Source organism: Cimex lectularius, unplaced genomic scaffold (assembly GCF_000648675.2).
Source record: "Cimex lectularius strain Harlan isolate CLEC.00 unplaced genomic scaffold, Clec_2.1 scaffold79, whole genome shotgun sequence".
Taxonomy (NCBI): Eukaryota; Metazoa; Arthropoda; class Insecta; order Hemiptera; family Cimicidae; genus Cimex; species Cimex lectularius.
In genome coordinates this window covers 1,605,650-1,628,114 of record NW_019392727.1, presented here as the reverse complement: position 1 = coordinate 1,628,114, position 22,465 = coordinate 1,605,650, and the positions used below count along the sequence as shown (strand labels likewise).

Sequence of the window (22,465 nt, the reverse complement as noted above, 5' to 3'; positions counted from 1 at the left end):
ACACTAACTTTTTCATTTCAACCAAAACCTCACATAAAAAGATTAGTTTCTTTTAAATATTTCTGTTGTCTGTATAACTTTTGGCTTTGCATATCTGCAGGCATTGTAAGATTCCAATTGCTTTAGTTTATACCATATCTTCGGTTGTAATGCTTATCCTAGGCGCATGTAGTTTAATTAAAGCATGACGAACGTTATAATGGTTTTTGTTTTGAATCGTAGACAGCTTTACACCGCTCTTCAATTCTTTTGGAGAGTTGTGATAAAATAGGCCTTAAACCCTAGACAATAGGGCGTCCGTTAACTACAAGGATTTTAATGGGTTTTCTTGATGTAATATGCAAATTATAATCAACTACCTCCCATTAGTATCTTTTACATATCTCCATCGTCATCTTTCTCTCACTCTCTCACACACATTCAACTCAAAGTCGACAGTGAACTTCCGGTCCGACGTCCACCGAATGGGCTTTGAACTCGTTCTTTCATTCGACACTGACACAGGCAGTCGATTTTTTTTATCTTATTTCTATTTGTCTAGCTCAAAGAATTACTCAACCGTTTGGACTCTCTCTTGGGCAATAGGGCAAATGCTTTAAGATGTCGCAGGTAGTAAAGGTAAAAGATAGCAAATCTTTTTTTTTTTTCTTCAGTATTTGCTCTCTTTACCTTATTACCTCATAGCAATTATTATCAATACAGTTTGCTATTTTATTGATTTCCACACCTTGAAGTATAAAAAACGTCCTTTCTAGTCCTAAAAAAATATATCTCAGAACCTAGCTAAAATAAATTATTTGTGAATTTCCTCTTGAGGATTGAGAATTGATAGCCACAGACCAACATGATGGATTAAGAACCAAACCTCATAAAAATTATTAAACAATCCTCCAATCTTCATGTTTTTCATGATTAAGAAAAAAGTAATCTTAAATAAAATCAACATAATCAATGCCATAAAATCATAAAACCCTTTGGTGGTGAGTTACGTTCTTGTTTGTTGAGAAGGCAACCGGCTACCAAAACAAGAAATGTTTGCACAATAGTTAATTTTTAAAAAAGCGGTTCGCTGTTCCCGATGGTTAGAAGAATTTTCAACATAATTTGAGAAAGTGATGTTGGACGAAAAAGTACAGCAAAAGAAATCAAAAACTAATTTAAACCTCTTCCTTGTAAGCGAGTTTGCAACATACAGGCCTTCCGACTGTCACGAAAATACAATTTATATTATTCTTCGGAAAGAGAAACGTTGGTGGTTTGTTATCTCAAGTTGGCTGGTCAATTTTTTCTTTTTTTTCACTGACTTAGAAATTAAATTCTTTCTATGAAGGAAATTCACTAGCAAAAATGTAAAATTTACATCGATTCACGATTTCGCTATTCAATTTAAAATTAGCTGAGTACTTAAGTTCCTTTAACTGGGAAAAAACACCTGGCAGAATTACTAAGTTGAAGCTGGATTTTTGTTCGAAGTTACACTTCTCTGCTTCAAGTTAAACGTGCACAGTTGATACAAAAAAAAATTCACTGACAAAAGGAAGTTAATTTACTATAGAAATCCATTCTTAATTAACAAGACAGGGTCAAATAAAGTATATTTTCGCCGGTTAATTCTGTTCTTAAAAGTTCGACAAAACCCAGCTTAAAACTTTAATTATAGTTACAAGTTAAAGGAGAAATAAATTACCGCGGTAATCCTGAGTTCTTGCCCAGTTGAAGGAACTTAAGTACTTGGCTATCATTACACTGAATGGCGACAATCGTGAATCGGTATAAATTTTAGAAGCCGCATTTTGTTAATAAATTACAAAAAATACTAAGTCAGTGAAAAAAATAGGGCACCCAATTCATCAACGATTCTCTTTCCTAAGAGTAACAGGAAAAGAATTTTCCGTGGCGGTCTGAAGGAGCGAGGTCTGGTCTGTATCCCGCTTCGATATATGAACTAGTTTTACAACCGATTTTTTATTTGTGCAAAAGTTGCATCCTCGTCTACAAGGAAGTTCGAATTGGGAGTTGATAGGATACTTTTTGTGCAATTTTTCGGCCAGCAGGTACTTTCTCCAATTAAGTTGATGTAAGTAGGGCAAGAAAATAATATGCCGGATTGCATTAAATAAGACTAGATATATAAAAAACCAAAAGGTACTTTCAGTAAGTTCAACAAAATTGTTTTAAAAAAATTCCGGATTCGTTCTAAGCGCTCTTTAAAACCATTAAATACGAATTTTCATAATTCTCAAAAAATAGTCATTTTTGGGCTAGATTTAAACAGTAGGGGGGGGGGGCAAACTGTTGTTATCAGGTGTTGCAATTAAAAATTTATAACATCTCTGGACTTTATCCAAATTCAAATTATTAGAACCTTTTCAATTAATTAGGGTTTTGGTCGAGATAAAAAAGTCACTGTCACGAGCGGGATTCGAACCCACGACCTTCGGGCTAAATACGCCGCTGCTCTTCCATTGAGCTATCGTAACTTCGGTCCACTCGGACACCAACTGTCCATCTCAACCCCACCTTTTGAGTTTTCCCTCCTTTTTGCCATTTTCAAATGTCGTGTAATCTATTTGATTCTCGGCGACAAATGAAATGGCCACGGAGGGCTTTAGTGAAGTATACTTCATTTTGCTTATTAGCTCTATTAGGGTTCGTGGTCCGATTGACCAAATAAATTCTTTTCAATTAATTAAGGTTTTGGTTGAGATAAAAAGTCAGTGTCAATTTATTTGTTATTAAAAATTTTTTTTTTTAAATTAGCAATTTAACCTTGTAGATTAATAACCTAATTAACCCGTTTTACTCCCGATTTACATCACTTAATTTTTCAGTACGTATACGATTTAACTGGTTATTTTTGCAATATTTAACGTTTTTCCTGAAATCGGTTTTATTGGATTAGGTCAGGTTTAGAATTATTAAGTTAGGTAGGGTTAGGTTAGGTCATAAGGTACGTTATGTAGGATTAGGGACTTGATTACGCAAAACTTTTTCAAAGATTTTCACAATAATTTGTATTCGGGGTTTGTTTGAGGTACAGAAAACGAATATCAACTTTGTTTTGTATAATCCACACGAATTGGTGGAGTTCTTTTAGCGTTATCATCATTTTTGTTATTTTTCTAAAAAATGGGAAGCGTTTGCAAGGCGCAAATTTTTAGAAGTTTTTTTTTTCCAAATATATTGAATTCAGGAGTTTTTTAGGGTACAAAAACGAATATCAACTTTTTCTCACTAAAAAAATATATATATATTTTAACCTGTTAACTTATGCCATTGGGCTGAAATTATGTATTTTCATATCTACGATATCCGTACATTGACAGACTGCCCAATCGCCAAATTTTGACGTGATCAACTTCATCTTTGACTCAATATTTCGTCTGAGTAGAATAAATAAAAATATAAAAATAGACCAATATATATTTCTTTGTTGATTTAATTGATGTCGAAACTTCCGCTTTCCCACCGTGTCCAAATGATAAGCCATTTTTTCACACAGCTCACTGCCAATGATAAAAAAAATATTTGGAATATAATCTGTTTCGACTCTCAAGACTTTTAGAGTAAAAATATTTCAAAAGTTATGAAGTAACGTTCAAGATTTAACCTTTGATCAATTTTCTGTTCGTTATTGCAGCGACTATTGTTTACATTCAGAGCTGTTTCCACATGATTACGCTTTATAATTAATTGCGTTTATTTCACACTGGCTAATTTTAATTAGGTCGTTATAAATTTTCTACGAGTATAAAAATCTTTATGAACCGAGTCGGTTGTTTAATTTTTAACATTTTCCAGATGTATGTTGAATATGTCCTTGTTATGTCAATAATTAAGGAAACGATCGTTAAATCGGCTGTAAAATCTGAACGTGACTGATGTAAGGACGTGAACGATGTACCTAGGTTGGCCTAGGCCATGTCAAATTACAAACGAGATTTTCTCAATCTTATTTTTCGCCGACGAATCGGTAGATTCGAGAAATAACATTTTTTTACAAAAGGAAACCCACGATGGGGACAACAATGGACGTTAATTGACATCCTGTTTTTTTGAATAAATCGGATACGCAAATTAGCTGGTATTTCTTTTGAATACAAATTGGCCAGCAGCCCGGCTTAATATTCCAAGTCATTTCAGATAAGACGAATTTAATTTTTTTAAATGATAAAATATATGTTGTCAATTAAGGTTGACTTTCTATGTGTGTAGTATAAGATAGTGATCTTCATCGAATGTTCCCTAACAGCTGCGCTTTACATTGAAGGTGTGTTATCAGAAGAAAATTTGTTCTTTATATGCCGCTAATTAGCGTCAGTTTCATTTTATTTTTTTTTTCCCCATGACATCGCAAAGGCCCACACAGTTCGGATCGTTGGTGACTGCTTGGAACGAGCATCAATTCAATGATGTCAGCATGTAGTCCTGACTTAAACCCAATCGAACACGAGTGTCAAAAAGGGAAAAAAGTCGGCCAGAGATGTGCAGAAATTGACAATGGCGCTGTTGGAGGAGTATGAAAATATTACACAGCACTGCATTTAAACCTCATAAAATTGATCTTCCTAACCGCTTTGAAGTTTTTTTTATCTTTTTTCTTTCACGTTGGGGAGGCCTTTTCGTTCAACAGCTCAGCCCTTCCTCAACCAATTTGGCAGTTTTTTATCATTTCTTCTTCACGTTGAGAAGGCTTTTTCGATCTCGTCTGAGCTCTTCCTCAATCAATTTGAAGTTTTTTCCTTTCTCTTTCACGTAGGGAAGGTCTTTTCGATCTCATCTGTGCTCTTTCTCTGTCATTTAAACATTTTTTTTATTACTTTCTTCTTCACGTTTACACTTTAGCGATCTTATCCGTACCCCTTTTCACTGATTTAAAAAAATTTAAATCCTTTCTTCTTCACCTTAGAAAGTCCTTTTCGAACTCCTGCTCAGCAAGTTAACAGTTTTTTATCGCTCTTCTTCACGTTATCATGATCTTTTTGAGCTCCTCCTCATTCAATATGGCCTTTTTTAAATTAAATCTTCTTCAAGTTGGGAAGTCTTTTTCTAGTTCCTCTGAGTTCCTTCTCAACCAATTTGAAGTTTTTCCTTTCTCTTTCACGTTGGGAAGATCTTTTCGATCTCCTCTGAGCTCCTTCTCTCCCAATTTAACATTTTTTAAATCCTTTCTTCTTCACCTTAGAAAGACCTTTCAGGCTCCTTCTCAGCAATTTGACAGTTTTTTATCGTTCTTCTTCACGCTATCAAGGTCTTTTTGAGCACCTCCTCAATAATTTTGCCTTTTTGTAGTTAGATCTTCTTCAAGTGGGGTAGGCCTTTTCGAGCTCATCCTCTTCAGCCAATTTGGCCTCATTTGCGCTTCTTCTCAGCAATTTTGCACTTTTTCTTTCTCCTTCATGTTAGAAATACCTTTTCGATCTCTTCTCAGCTCCTCCTCAGTCAAGGTACATTATACAATTGTTGTTACATATCGAATGGATATATTTATTCCACGAATGCTTGATGGCTTATTTAAGGTTTTTTAATTTGTACTTAGTTCTGATTTTTAATACAAAATTATGCTGAAAATATGAAATACAGAGAACAAAGAAATATGACAAGTAAACAATTGGTGATGGAATGTTTATATTTTGTTTCTTCCCGTTGGCCTCGTTTTCTTCGCAATTCAAGCAGTCCTGAGTAACAATTTCTTACTTGTTGTGTCATCGTTAATCACGTTCTGTTCGGAACAAGTGATGTGATAGATTTAATTTGATTTAAGCAAAGCCTGTCAAGTCCAACGTCTTTTTTCCTCTCGAACGATTCGCTTGTTTGCCGACGACCCTCGCCCCTTTTGTCAGGGTTCGTTAATTCACATTCCGGCCTTCCGTTTGATTAAAATTGCCTGCAATAATTTTAAAAGCTTTTGTAATCGGGGTAATTATTAAACGGGCTGTACGCTTGTTCGCACAGTTGTCGACGAAACACCGTTATTTCTTCATAAACGATAATTGTTTATATTCCTTGCGTTTTCAGAATAAAGAACGAACACACGACTCATTGTGTGTTAAGCAAAGGCGACAACCCACTGATCCAATTTTCAAAATTAAAAAACATTCCCGTCTAATTACTGACGTTGTGACTGTGAACAGGATTAAACCTGTATGTAAAAATATTGCGAAAAGAAACAAATTTGTTCGAAAATTCTCTTAGAGACAGGGAAAGAGAAAGAATTACATTTATTTAATTAATAATTTGACCGAATATGAAATGATATAAATTATAGTTTTGTCAATGATAGTACACTGCCCATCAAAAAACCGAACACCTGTTTTTTACACGACAAAATGGCCAACTTTGGAAATGCATATTTTCTCACCCTTTAAATCAACTGAGCTAGTTCTCAAATATTAGAAAAATTTTCGCTGAACAAGAGCATTTTTAAATTTTTTTTATCTTCAGTCATTCATCAGTAAATTCAAAAATTCTGGAACATTAATCTTTATGAAAAATATTGGCTGAGATAAAAAAGCCAGTGTCAAGAGCGGGATTCGAACCCACGACCTTCGGCTAAATACGCCGCTGCTCTACCACTTGAGCTATCGTGACTTCAATCCACTCGGATAACAACTTCCCATCTCAATGGAAAAAGGCAAAAAGGAGGGAAAATTCAAAGGGTGGGGTTGAGATGGGAGGTTCGAATCCCGCTCGTGACACTGGTTTTTTTTTTATCTCCACCAATACCTTTTAGAAGGGGGACCGCGGTAGCCGAGTGGTTAGCATGAAAGACTCTCACGCCGCGGTCGTGGGTTCGATTCCCACCGTCGCCTCTGGCCCTTTTTTCACAATGACCCCCCCAAATTTGAACACACATATATGAATTGTCACATGGCTAATATGCATAGTTCATAACGCAAAAAAAAAATACCTTTTAGAAAGAACTAATTAATTGAAAGAAGTTATTTGGTCAATCGGATCAAGAAATCTAATGGATTCTGTAACATGTTAATTTTTGGCGAAAATTTCAAATTGAGCTTTGGAGTCGGGAAATCATCCTGGAGCAGCGCCCTATACCGGCCGATAGGAAATTTTAATAAGCTTTCAATTGGACACTTTCCACTTTGCCCGATTTCTCAAGCGTTTTCGAGTCATTTGCGATTGTTTGGATGAAAAACTGTGGTTTACAACTTTTGTTCCGAAGATATTTTTAAAAAGTCGACAGGGGGGAAGCTACAATTCTTACTTTGACCTTTTGGGATGCGGAATGCTTCTGCTGTCGATAACCACTTTTTTACCTCATCACGGAAATTCAACTTTTCTTTCCCATTTCACAGCTGTTGTGGCAGTTTGGTTTCGAATAACGTATTGAAACAATAGGTTTATGTATGGTTAAGTTATCAATGGACGCATAAATTTATCTTATAACCCATAAAATTGTCAACTTGGTTGAAGAATCATTGCCATTGATATAAAGTAGCTTTTACCATAAATGTGTTTTTGTAGCTGGATTCACATATTTGCAGTAAGTTATGTAAGGTCAAGGTTAGCGGCGGGTTAGGTTATGTAAGGTTAGGTTAGGTAGGTTTAAGGATAGTCCACTGTTTTCTCATCCAAGTCCTCCTTATTTCATACGCCACCGTAATCCATCATATTTGAAACCTCGAGATGCCGAATGCCAAGATGTAATCTTCGCGAGCTGTCACTTCATACATAAATTAATTCTAAAATCCATGAAATGGTCGATTTTGTTGAAAAGTCGTTGCAACTGATTAAAAGTGGATTTTAACATGTAGTAGTTTTTGTGCATGACTCACGATATTTTATTGCTTTAGGAATGGTTAGGGTTAGGGACGGTGAGGTTAGGTTAGATAGGGTTAGGGATGGTTAGGTTATCCACTGCTTATTTCAATCACTACTTTAATCCATCACGTTAGAAACCAAGATGTGCGAATGCAAAGGTGCAATCCTCGTCAGCATTCAATGCATGCATAAATTTGTTATAAAATCCATAGGTTAGTCGACGATTAGGTTAGGTAAGGTTAGGGCCAGGGACGGTTAGGTTAGGTAATGTAGGGTTAGTGTTAGGTTACCTATCCATGCATCAGTATTTTTACCCTAGCAGTGATGTAGATGTGATGCTAGCATGATGATAGCATGATTTGAAACTTCAAATCTGTCCATTTTTGTCATCTATCCGGCGTTCAAAGTATCTGTTCAGCCATGCATCAAGCTGTATGATTATCAATGCATTTAATGCATTTTTTAATCCTAACGATTCTAGGCTGCTAAGAAGGTGTTTGAAGGTGTTCTACAGGTATCAAACATTCAAAGATTCTAAAATGCTAGGCGTGCGAAATATTTGACTAAGTCAAACAGCGTATCGAAAAATCGCTCCAAACATTTTGGGTTTTCTCGAAGAATCATTACGTCTTTGCACACATTTGTTGTAAAAAGGCCAAAGGAAAAACCAAATATTTTTTTAACTTTCCTAACGTCGTTTATATCATCTACACTGCTGACCTACCTGTACACCTACTTTGGACATAGGAGTGGAACTGTGGGGTTCTGCCAAGACAAACAAATCTACAAAGCTCCTTACTACGTCACTAGCCTCACTGTCCACAACCACCTCAACATTCCTTTTGTCAACTGATCTATTCCCTATCCCAAAAGTTTGACACCAACCTTTCGATCCGTCCTAACCTCGAGCCCTCTCTACACATTTCCAACTTGAGAACCCGCCCCATTACCTAAATCGACGATAGCATCGAGACATCCCTGCCCCTGGCGGCTGGCTTCTCACATGCGTCATTCGGGTGCAGCGTGGGACTGCGCGTGTTAGTGCTGTGACCATTTGAAAAAAAAAAGTACTGGGATCACATTTTTATATGTACAAATATGTATAGACTACAAATATTTTTTTTAACTTGCCTAAAGGTATACGTTTTTCATGGTTATTTTTATGCTTTGCAATTTATTCATATATTTTCGTTTTAAAAAGGTTCGAGCAAACCTGCTTAGATAAAAATTTCTCGATCCGAACAAAGGTCGATAGGAAGATGCAACTTGATGATAGGGATTCTGAACGAAATTATTCTCAATACCGATTTTGCCGGTAATCGCAGACTGACCGGCAGCGACAGGGGCGATTTGGCATATACTTTATCATTGTAGTAATGGCGCTGTTATTGTACTATGCTGAAAAACCCCGCCCTAGTGATTTGCTTACTTATGCTTATGAATACTTGGTTTTGCCCTTGGATCGGTTATTCAATAATATTTTCAATGGACATAGCTAGCTGGAAAAGCGTAGTCCTATCGACATCTGTCGCACCGCTCGCGAGGATTATTCCCTCCCCGTCTTCGACAGTTTTTGAAAAATTCTTAATCGGTGGTCGCCTTGTTAATTGCATGCCTTGAAACTAATTAAGACGAGTTGTTGGGTGGAACGAAGCGAAATTACACACCTCGGCTAACGTGAATAATGATCGATTGACGTTTGGATAAATAAAAAGAAAATGTCCGCCGCCAACCGTGTACTTAAGAGTGCAATTTTCGATCAGATTTAATAACATTTTGATGAGTCTAAGCAAAACAATTTTATTTTTGGTTGTAATTGAGAACGTTTAAGATTCTAATTACTCTGCGCGACATCTGACATTTTTATTCCTGCGCTGAAGTCCTCTTATTTTAAAATGTCCATGATTCAAACTTTAATTTGTGTATTTTTTGTTTCAGGTACGTAAAAGGACATAGCCTCTTTAGTGCGTAAGTCTCAAAACTGATCAGAATTTTCACTTACTAAAACTTATTAAAGCAACATGGGGTGAATAACTCATGTTTGTTTAATCGTTTAAAAAGTTAAATGGTTAAAAAGTTAAACCCAAAATCTGACCTCTCCTGATTGAAATAGTTTATTTGTGGCCAATTTAACAAAGTGGTGGGAGGATTTCGCCTCCTCCTTTCTTAAAAACTACTTGGAACAAAATTAAAAATTCTTGCTTCTGTTATAGTTTTATAAGACTTTACATTTTAAAAAATAATGCATTTTATACAATTCAATTTAAGGAAAAATATCTCTTAAAAATATATCGCCAACCTCGGGCATAAAGAACGACCAGCCTGGAATAAGAATGTTAACTGCAGACTATTTACAGATAAATAAATAATTCGTGATAAATTACCTTCAAATAACTACTAAAAAACTTATTTTTTACTAAAAATAACAGTTGAAAGAAAGATAATTTGAAGGGGAATGTATAATTAATAAATGATAAGTTACCTTTAATCTTTTTATTATTTACTTTTTTATGTTACCTTTAAATACCTTTTTTAATTAAAAATGAGAATAAAAACAGGTAAAACCTATTTAAAGGGAAAAATAATAAATGATGTTACCTTTAAATTGCATTGAGCTTTTTTTATACTAAAAATGAAAGTAAAACAAACGTAAAAACTATTTGAAGGTCAATAAATAAATAATAAATGATAAATTACCTTTAAATAGCATGTAACATTTTTTTTACTAAAAACGAAAATAAAGAAAAGTAAAGATTATTTAAAGGAAAATAAATAAATTATAAGTTACCTTATAATAACATTTTTTTTTACTAAAAATGAAAGTAAAGAATTTAAAGGTAAAAAAGTAAAGAAGTAAATAATAATGGTTAAAGAACCAATAGATCGAATTTAACTTTTGTTTATACTAAGAATGAAACTTAAAAAAAAATTAATGGCTATTTAAAGGTAAAGAACTAAAGACTCATAATGATTTAACGCTATTAAAAAAATAAAAAAATAAAAAAAAAATAAAGAATGTTACCTGTTCGGACAATTAGCCTTTTTTTTACAATAATAATGAAACTTTAAAGAAATAAAGGCTATTTATACGCAAATAATAAAGAACCTTACATATAATTTAACTTTTTTATACTCAAAATAAAACTAAAAACAATTAAAGGCTATCTAAAAGTAAATAAATAATAAATGATATTACATTTAAATAGCATTTATTGTTTTGTCAGTAAAAATGAAATAAAGAACTTCTAATAGCTATGTAAAGGTAAATAAATAAATAATAAATGAAGTCATCTTAATTAACGTTTAAGCAAAATCGAAAGTAAAATAAAGATAAAAATGATTTCTAGGAAAACAAATAAATGATATGTTTCCTTTAATCTGAATTTAACTTTTTTTTCTAAAAATAAAAAAAGTGTAAAGATTACTTAAAGATAAGTAAATAAATATAATTTACCTTTAAATGGCATTTAATTTATTTTTTTAGTAAGAATAAAAGGAAAGAAACAAGGTAAAGGTCACTGAAAGTAAAATAAGTAATAAATGATGTTATATTTAAATAGCATTTAACTTTTTAGGTAAGAATGAAACTAAAAACAATTAAAGGCTATTAAAAGAGAAATAAATAATAAATGATGTTACCTTTAACATTTTTTAACATTTACCTTAATTTACCTTTAAATAGCATTTACTTCTTTTTACTAAAAATCTAATTAAAAAAATAAAGGCTATTGACACATAAATAAATAATAAATGACGTTACCTTTAACACTTTTGAATATTTACCTTAATTTACCTTTAAATAGCATTTACTTTTTTTAAATAAAAATCTAATTTAAAAAATTAAGGCTATTGACACATAAATAAATAATAAATGATGTTACTTTTAAATTACATTTAGTTTTTTTCCCCCAAAAAATGAAAGTAAACAAAATTACTAAAGATTGTTTAAAGGCAAAGAAATAAATGATAAGTTAACTTTGAATGATATTTAACTTATTATTTATGAGGAATGAAAGTTTAAAAAAAAGGTAAAGGCTTTTGAAAGGAAAATAAATAAATATTAGATAAGTTCTGAGGATGTGAACAACTCTCTTGTGAGGAGCTATGATCGGTTTCAAGAACGAACCGAAAGGACCAATTTCATACCGTAAGGTTTCAACGAAGGAGGGAATTTCGTCGATGACAATAATTTATCGGCCCAGGTAAGCGAAATCGAACGGCCGAACGAAAAGCATATATATACACAAAATATATTTATTACAGATTCTTGTCGTCCTGATGGTTTTATTTTAATCCGGTCTGTCTATAAAATAAATCGCGTCGCGGACTACTGACAGTAAATCATTTCTTTTAAAAGCCGCTGCGTCTTCTTCTTCTTCTTCTCTCTTCTTCCTCCTCACGGACGTTGCAACCATATTATATTCATCAGGATAATCCCGAGAGGAATGAGAATAAAACATTGAGCCTCCGAGATTGTAGAAATAAAACATGGGAAGGTACATCCTGAATTATCGTCCTAGGGTAAACCTACATCTGAAAGACAATGTCCAATATCAATACCGGTACATCAACCAAAATCCAAACAAACATAAATTTCCGAAATATTCATGTTTATGCGTATATCAAAATAAGAATAAAAATAATTTATTGCAGAAACTAAAGGACGGCATTACATAGTCAAAATACCCTGGTGATATTTTCAACAGTTTATCAAAAAATTCTTCAATGGACATGATATCCTGAACACCAGGAAGTCAAATTTTACTTTTGAACTTTATTTTTGAACATATGGTAGCATTTTTATAACATTTCTGCGATTTTGGTCATTCGTTTCATTCAGTCGTACAGTTTTGGTATTCAGAACCTTGTACAGTTTTGAGAATTTTCGGAAATTAAAAGATTTATATATTTCAGCCAGTCCGATCCTACCCTGGCACCTTGACTTCTTGCACAGCAATTTCGACTTGTGAAAAATCGTTCATTTTTTCTGAAGGTCCACTGGATTATAAGTCGTGTCAAACAGGGTCATCCAGAATATCTTCTAACATTTGATCAGAAGGGAAGTAGACCGTATACATACAGAGAGAGAGAAAATTTCGTTTTGAAATCCGGCTAATCCTGAACACGTTCACACGAGCTTTTTACCCACGTTAATTGCATTTAAAGCACACCCACTTGAATAAAATATCCGACAAGTTGAAACTGCTAATAAGAAAGATTAAACTGGAGAGAAAGCAGCGTTTTATACGATTATTATATTATAAAAGAGAGAGAGAGAGAGAGAGAGAGAGAGAGAGAGAATAAAATAAACGAGCTCTAATGTAACACGTCTGGCCTCAACTGTCCCATTATCAAGCCATTCAACGGCTCATTTCTTTATTGTCATGCTAATGAACTACCGATCAAAAGTCAGTGGGTAAAAATCTCTTATAGAATTATATAAACGAATTTTGATTGTTGCCATTCAAGTCGTAATCGTGATACTGCTTCCACAATGTGTGACAAATGTTCAGAAAGAATATCAGAAAGTCAAAATCGATGGAGAAACGCTTTGGTTGTTGCCTTTTCAAAATGGCGGCGATTTGTCGAGAGAAGGCGGGTTTTGTCCATGGTCTAGAAAAGAAAAACCAACGCTCTAATTCGTCATTTGGTCAAGCTACACTAAGGCTCTGTCCATTCCGGAGTCAGCCCGGGTGAAAAATTATCATTGAAAATTCCACGGAAAATACAGGTGGAACGCTGAAGATGGCGAAACGCCGAAACTCGTCTGACGGACCAAGATGATATTCATAACTACATTTTCATCATCTTGTAGGCAAAATATTGCAATAAATGTTGGTCAGGTTTGTGATTTTTTTCTTTTCAATCAGGAACATTCACCTGTAAATTTTTCAAGTGTGATGCACTGTAGTCCAAAAATTATATAAAATCAAGTCCTCAAATCTTTTCATCAAAAGGCATTCTAATGTTTAAAATATATGTAGTAACTATATTATCTAGGAACGTGGTACCTTCATAACACTGTTTACCTGACAATAAACTTCAAATTTTGAAGAAATTTTTGTCGAACCCCACAGGGTAAACTAAGAAATTTTAAATCACCAAGGACATCGTGAAGCCTGGTAATAGAACTTGTAGCATTAGCTTAAGAATACACTTGTTGATCTTTTTTTAATTTACGACAAAGTAGGTTGAAATTTATCGTATTCATAAATTAGGTGCAAAAATGCAAAGTTACAACAAAGAAATAATCATCTTACTTTGAAACTTTCTGGAGCTTTTTTCTATCCATGCACTTATAGAAACACTTTTGAACTTTTTTTTAGAATTAGTACTAAAGCGTTATCCTCAATATAACTGCAAAACTATTCTGACCCAGTTATACTGTTAGGTAGTGCAAAAGTAATTTTATGTTGGATAATTATAAGGGACATAAAAATGTAAGAGGGCAGCGATGGTTTCTCGGACAAACACGGTTTCTTCCCTATTTTCTTTTTTTTTACGCAATTTCCACCCGATGAATTTTAATATTTACGCATTTCTTTTTTATGCTACCTACGATTTTTGTTAAAGCATCAAACTCTAAAATGTTACCTATTTCAGCAATATTTCAACCCTTTTGTTCAAAGAGGAGCCAAAATGTTGCCATTTTTCAGTACCATTTCTCAAAATCGATTAAGAGAAAGTGGGGTTTTTTGTTCAGTACGATCGACATTTTTTCCCACTATACATTCACTCATATATATACATTCAATCTCATATACATTCAAGGTTTATTCAACAACAATTTCATGTAAAATTTGCAACATAATTGTGCAACATAAATCAATAAGTCGCTGAAGTTATTAAAAACAGTTCTCATATCTGTTGATGTGCCTCCACACTCTACATTCATAAATAGCCATGACATGTCGCCCTTCAATCAAAGGTGACTGTGAGAAAACGTTTCTTTATTTACGTGGGCTTTGGTCTTGAAGTAAATTCAACCTCTTTAGCTATTGAATTTGGCATAATTTTATAATTTTCCAGCTTGACCAAATTTGGGCATCAATGGTAAACATCCTACGGTCAGTGTCAACACTCAGACCTCATTGAGACCACGTTTTTCTTTTATAATACAATCATTGTTGCAATTTGTGGAATGTTGTTGGAAAGACAATTCTTTTAGTTAAGGTGGAAGGTTCTTAATACTCTATCACCTTCTCATCCCTTACATTCGCGCTAATATATATATTAAAACTGATGGTTTATTTAACAAAAAGTGACTTATATAAAATAGAGACCTTAATTTCTTATAAACATTTAAAAATAGGAGAAGAAAATCGGACATCAAGGAAAGTTCTTATATCGGTTGATATGCCTTCATGCTCATGGAGGCATGGAGAAAGCTTTTCTGTATTTACGCGGGCTTTGGTCTTGAAGTAAATTCAACCTCTTTAGCGACATGCTCCGAGCGGTGCCAGAAGCCGTATTTTACGGCCAAAGGCATCGTGATCGGGGCGCGTGGGGCAATTCTGGAGGGCTCCAGGAGGGCCCTCCGCGACCTCGGAGTATCAAACCTCCCGAGGGTGCTCCTCACCATGTCACTGATCGCTCTGCATTCTTCGCTGGCTATCGCGTGCGATCATATGGACAGGGACAGACGCTTTATGCTACCTGTCAGACATGAGCCGGCCATTGAGTTGCCCCAACTACCCCCCGGCGAAGTCTGACCACGGCAACGGAGAAGGAAACGTCTGGACCTGAGGCGGCGTCGAAGGAGGAGCGGCCGTCCAACGAGGACCACCCTGGAATCCGGAGGACGACCCGAGGAAGGACGCCGCTGACGGATGATAGAGTGCCCTGGGCATCCGCCCAGGTAAGAATTCATGCGCATGAAAAAAAAGCTATAGGATTTCGTATAGTTTTAAAGTTTGGCCATCTTGACTGAAATTGGAAATCCCTCAGAATCATCAACATACTAGCAACTACTCGAGGACTGAGTTTTGTGTGTTATTGTTTGTTTTTTTCTACGTATAATAAACATTGAACTTTATGTTTTGTGCAAGATGGTGGTGAGATATAGTGGCCGGTTTTATATAACCTCATTTCCAAGGTTCGTGTAGGATTTTTTTCAGCCGCCTCTTTTCAGCTGACATGGCATCTTTGCACTCTACTTTATCTCGTGTGCTGCATCAGTGGCTTTAAAACCTTTTTAAAATAATGTCTTATCGCCCTATATTCGTGACTTAGGTCTCTCACCTTAAATGACAACACTCTGATGTGAGTACTTTTTAATGCCGAATGAAAATTTTACCTGTGTGGGAACCTTTATCTATTATGTTGCGTATGCTTGAATTAGAATTGTATAATTCAAATCTATCTCCTACTAGAAGAAATACATTTAAAAAAAATATAATGGCTAATTTCACGTATCTAAACTATTTCCAATTTACGTAAAGTTGTTAAGGGTATCGAGGACGTATTGGATCCGCATACCAAAACAATTATTAACTATTCATAGCAGATATCTAGAAGTATCGGGTTGTTGAAAAATGAGCCAGCCTGTTCATTACTTAACTGATGGGAAATAATCAGCCGAGTGTTTTTTATCATGAATGGGCTTTGAGTCGAAAATCCCGATGATACCACAGTTGAAATTTTTCCGCCTATGTGAATGAGAAAAGGTGTATGAAATTAATTTCCTTGTTGACTGGAATGGAATTGTATAAGCCAAAATCTGCGCATGTATGTACATTTATACACACATGTGTAAAGTCGTGTCTGCCAGTTATCGCAGTCCATCGGCAATTCCAGCGTTGTAATTTACAATAAATTACTGGCAGGCCTCGATAATCACCCTCCTCGGGTATACAGCCGGGGTCAGACCGCTAGGTCAATTCAGCACCCAAAGCAAGCAGTTCACACTCTCTTTCCTATTTACATACCTTTCACTCAATTAGGGTGGTGGAGTATTCGGGATTCCTCCATCACCCTTTACTCCTATTATATAACTAACCTAATTGAGGGTCGATGTCGGTACTCAACATTCGGCCATCAGCCCTCTTACACCAGCAAATACATTCCCTCTCAACAAGTGCACAAAATTATCAGTACTATGTATATTAAAACAATTCGTCCAAAAATTGGAGCAGGGGACTCAATGATTCCCTGCCGTGCTCGAGCATAATTCGTCAATTCCGCGGCATTCCCACTTGCTCCCTATGTGGAGCCAAGGAATGACATATTTCTATTAGTGAGCAACCTTTTTCTGCATGCCACAAACGCGCCCAAAAGTCCGTGTGTCAACCGCGTATGACCAATTCTAATTCGGGGTCTTGACCGCATAAGAGCTCGGATGACCCAATCCACTGACGCTGCCACCTTTTCTTTCCTGTTTTCCTTGTTATTAAATCCATTTGTATTTTAAAGAAGCCCAGATGAATAAATTCGTCGTATATTTCAAATTGAACCACTTTCTCGTAAAACTGACGTCTAAAGATTTATCGTATACCAGCATGTTATCTTCGTGGCAAGTTTGAAAATGTATTTTTTTAACAGAAATTAACGACTTCAATCAGGAAACTAGGGTTAGATTAAGGGTTTTACACTTTCAAATCTTCGAGTTAACAATTAAGAAGAAACTGCTTTGAAAATGGATTAATGACAAAATCGATTAATACTTTAAACGTATGATTATGATGGTTATAACATATACACAATGAGGTACTTTAATACATAACTAAACTTAGGTTGTTTTTTTATTATTATCTGTTTTCTCTTGGTTACATTTACTTATTTATTAAGGTTACATTTTTGTTTGATAGAAGTGATAACAATCCATTTAATTATTCAGAAATCGTAAGATGCGGTCTGGTGTGATGTAGGTTTCAGAAAAACATTTTCTTTATCGTGTCAAAGGCACTCTCAACACGACACGTAAGAATGGCACAATTACACAGAAGACAAACACTTTGAGCCCTGAAGATGATCTCACTAAAGATCGAAACGTTGGCACGATAAAGAAAATATTTTTCTGAAACCTACATCACACCAGACCGCACCTCACGATTTTTGAATAATTATCGATTAACGGTCACTAATCACTACACATTAATACATTTAATATTTGTAATTTCTTTTTCATCTTTTAAATATTTATATGTATATATTATATATGCATGTGTTATGACAATTATATCAAATCTAGTTGTCCGTTAACAATCATGCTACGAATATAGTAGTCATAATTGACCTATTAATTATTTTAATTAATTATACCTTTTATCTAAGTTCTTGGTTGAGAAAAAGTTAGTGTCACTAACTTTTTCATCTCAACCATGACCTTAAGAATAAAAAGTATAATTAATTAAAATGTTTTTTTTATCTTATTCACATTATTAAAATCATTAAAGGTGAACAGAAATTTCTTAGCATTTTGTATCAAATATCATAGCAATATTGTCATCATTTCACTATGTCTTGCGTATAAATGCGTGTTTTAATGAGGTATTTTAATGTTAGTTTTCATAAAAAATTTTGTATAAAGAGGCGAAACACTGTTGATGGTACGAATAATTGCTTAACATTGTATACACTTCCTTCTTCGAATAAAAAAATCAGTATTTCAACGTGAGAGCTTATTTAATATTATTTTAAATATTGTTCTATGTGGTCCATTTAATTAATTCAGCATGTAATTACTAGTGTTACCCCACTGATACCATAAGAAAACAAAGATTGAAAATGAACTGAAAATAGACAGCTTAGTGATTTCAAATCAAGCAACTATGTCCCATCTAATTGATGGGTGCAACTCCTTGGCCCTATAAAGAGAACGTGTAGGATTGCCTCCCGATATCGAGTATCTGGGTGCCCTGTTAAGATTATTTTAGGAAACAGGTATTGTATATAGTATTGATAGTTTTGTGTTCAAAGCGTGTGTTGAGAGTGAATGTACTTATTTGTGTGAATGTTTAGTGTGAGAGGGTAGATGGCGGAATATTGAGTACCCCCACCGACCCTCGATTAGGTTCGTTATAAATAGTGATTCGATACTCGGCGAAGTTCGTCAGGTGCTTTTTACCTCAAATGCAACAAAAATATTCGTATGAACGTATGATTCTCAACCCTTTCGCAGATATTCAACATTTTATGTTTTTTCGACTACCTACGATTTTCGTCGTAAATTGAGCTCTTGAATTATTCATTTTTGGGGATATCCAAACAAAAAGCATTGAAAAGAGCGTTAAATTTTCATTAAGAAGACACTCTTCTGTAACATTTCATTTAATTTTGGGTAAAAAAACACACTAACTCTTTCAAAATCTGCTAAATTTAAACTTTTAAAAAATAATAAAATTTGCAACCTCATTAGAAACATTCACGATAAAGGTTGGCAAGTTTCGTAACAACTTCTTCGTAAAATAAGCTTTCTAGCGGCGTAACCTTTTCTTTAATTACATCGAACCAAAAGGCAGACATTTTATGTTAAATGGACAAAGATGGTGACGTTGTGAAAAGGGGATGTGGGGTTATTCTGGTATTTCAACTTTTTGTCCTGTGCAATTCAAAATTCATTTCCCAAATTTAACTGAATAAAACCGCGCAAAACGAAAGAAAATTAAGCAAAACACTTAAAAAAGAGACAATAAACAAAATGAACAGACATAATGTATATATTTGTACAGATGGTGATAAATGATATAAAAAATATAGAGAGAGCATGGTTAGTCCTTTGCGAAATTGTTCATCTGAAATCACTTTATATTTTTCTAAAAAGCGAACCATTATTTTTTAAACTAATAGTTAATTATAATATATTTAAACTAGTTCGATTTACAAAAAGGAAGTCTCTTTCAAAAAATAATCTACCATTTCTATGATATTTCAAGGCAATAGACACCGTTTTTATTTAAAAGGTAAACCAAAAATTAAAAACTTACAAAAAGATCAAGCATGGAAACATAATTATAAATGACAAATTATCATTAGAATTATAAAGATGTTTTCCATTTGTTTTAAACTGTGGATCTTTTATGGATTTTATTTGGCCTGTTGTTTAAACTATTTAATTTTTTATTGCTTTTTTTTTATTTTCTTGGGATAGTAAAGTTTTCTTGAGTTCTATTCCTGAGAATTTTGGTTTTTGCTCAAAAAATATACTTGAGCTTGAGCAAAAGAAATTTTAAATAAATAAATAAATTATTTTCCAATAATATTTTTAAAACACAGTTAAGGCCATTTAAGTTACAACAAATTTCCTCTCTGTTGCATTTGATTTATCAATAATTGGCATGAATACAAAACTAAATGAAGACTGACGCTTTCAAAGCAGTATGTCAACAGTTATCACTTCTTACTTAACTGACAGACATTTTAGTGTCAGACAAGATCAATATTAATAAACTAAGAAAAATAACTGGGAGTACCCTAAGGGAGCATACTGAGTCCAGTACTTTAATTCTCATACAAAACTGAGTCAAAAAGGTGACAAAATTGAAACATTTGCAGATATCAACAGGACCGAGACTTCAAAAAATATGAAAAGGCGTGTAGATAAATCAGTGTATGAAAATATGTAGGAACAAGCTTGCCGTACAGGGACTTGGCAAAATATCTCACCACTAAATAGGAGGACATGACAATGTCTTTTTATTATATAGGCTCGATTCTGCCTATATATGCATTTTAGTACGCACATGTGCAGAACCGAGCCTATATATCCAGAAACACAGTTACCCGATGCTACTCGACGCAAATCCTAACTCCGATTGTCCATAAAGTTGCATTACCCCCCGTGCACATCTACCCGATGCTATGCCACGCTAACCTACCCGACGCTCTGCGACCCCCACTGTCCAGATTTTCGTCGGGTCGCATCGGGTACAGTCGAAGACAAAAAAACCGGACACTCGTATTTTTATTCAAACTACATGTATTATTGTCGTTATATTAATTACAACATACTTATTTTAATATAAACCAAATTAACTGTGATTAAAAATTAATTAGTTTTTATTTAAAAAATTAATTTTAATGGTTTGGTAGAAAATTAATCAAAACACCGGAATACGATTTTTGATATAATGAATTTAACTAACAATTTATTGTACTCGCTTCGGCGGTACATATACTAAAATTGGAACAATTTATTACACGGTTTTGCTCATAAAATTTAATTAACAATTTATTTCATAGTTTTGCTCGTCAAATTACACCATTTTGTAATGTCGGGTAGCATTAGAACAGGACACTCATATTTTTTGTAGTTTATTTCTAACTAAGTACATGTAATTTTGTCGTTATATGAATTACAACATGTTATTTTAATGTAAACCGAATTAAACGAGATCAAAAATGCATAAGTTTTTATAAACATTGTTTAATTATGATGGTTAGGAGTAACTTTATTTAAAACAATTAAGTTTAACGAACAATTTATTAGATGGTTGTGCTCATAAAATTTAAATAACAATTTATAACAAGGTTTTGCTCAAAATAGTGCATTAAGAACAAACGATGCGTTGTGATTGTGATAGTGATTATTGTGATAAACGCTGTGGACTGTACGCGACGTGTACTTGCGTCGGATAGATGTGCACACCCCACCAAAACGTGGCAAGGCGTCGGGTAGTGTCGCATGGCGTAGCATCGGGAAGTGTGTTCCTGGCTTATGACTTCTCGTCGTGAGAATCACCCACTGCGGTACTTAGTACACAGGGGTTAGCCCTTGATCTTATCGGTACCATCGTTGAAGTTAGGATCAAGGTGCTTTCGACAAGTTCATTTCATCCCCAATGCATGTAGTTTCAAGCTAAGCTCACCTACTCTTTCTAGAAGCTAAGCTCATTCTTAAATACGTTCTATCTTAATACCTTTCACTCATTTCACTTTATTTCGTACCTTTCAACTCATGGAGTACTAGATATACTTCCATCACCCTTTATCATGCATATAGACAACTACAATACCTAGCCAGGTTGAGGGTCGATGGGGTTCTTCATATTCCGCCATCGACACTTGTAATACACATACATCAAATACTTTCTCACGAAATAGTTAAAACGTATATCACCAAATGTAGTATGTATACATAAATAGTACCTGCAATATACAAAAGATCTGTACATACAGAAAAGAGGACTTGAGACCTCTAAAAATCAGAATAGAGGATACAATAGTTCCCTGACGTCATACTCGAGCACAATTCTTATATCGGGCAGTATTCCTACTAGCTCCCTATATGTAACCAAGGAATGACACCCTAATTGAATTATGTGGGACACATTAAGCCACATTTCTCAGCATGCCATTGGCCCAAAAGTTGTCCGTGTGTCAATTCTGAGTCGGGTCAGATACTGTTCGGGGTGGCCCCTACCAATCCTGCCCTTGACAATGTTGGTATTAAATGGCTATCCTTTGATGGAATAGCCGAATGTGGAACCCGGGCTTGCTATAAAAGGGTATCTTTTCATTCACTTATTCCCATCTATACGATCCAGTATGCCAAAATGGGTGTTCCGCACGGCAAAATCCTTAGTCCTATTCTCTTTTCAGTATTCAGTACGAATTCTTCTTCATATATTCAGGCGATACTGCAAAGAAACCTACCGTACTATCTTTCCTTATCATTGATTCAAGAATTGAAGAATCCGACTCAAATTAACCAAATTCCAGGAAAATAACCTTTACACTGTGCAGT

At 34.4% G+C, this 22,465-nt stretch overlaps 1 protein-coding gene across 3 annotated transcripts in view; it reads left to right on the top strand.

The window, feature by feature from the left end:
• LOC106663336 (protein prickle-like) overlaps nucleotides 1-22,465 on the top strand; it is a 118,851-nt gene that overhangs the window by 76,237 nt on the left and 20,149 nt on the right. For 2 of the 3 annotated variants that reach the window (XM_014388102.2, XM_014388100.2), the window contains exon 2: nucleotides 9,721-9,750. The exons of the other annotated variant lie outside the window; for it this stretch is intronic. In XM_014388102.2, the coding sequence (XP_014243588.1) occupies nucleotides 9,721-9,750 (30 nt within the window). The remainder of the gene's footprint in view (nucleotides 1-9,720; nucleotides 9,751-22,465) is intronic. 3 annotated transcript variants of the gene reach the window in all.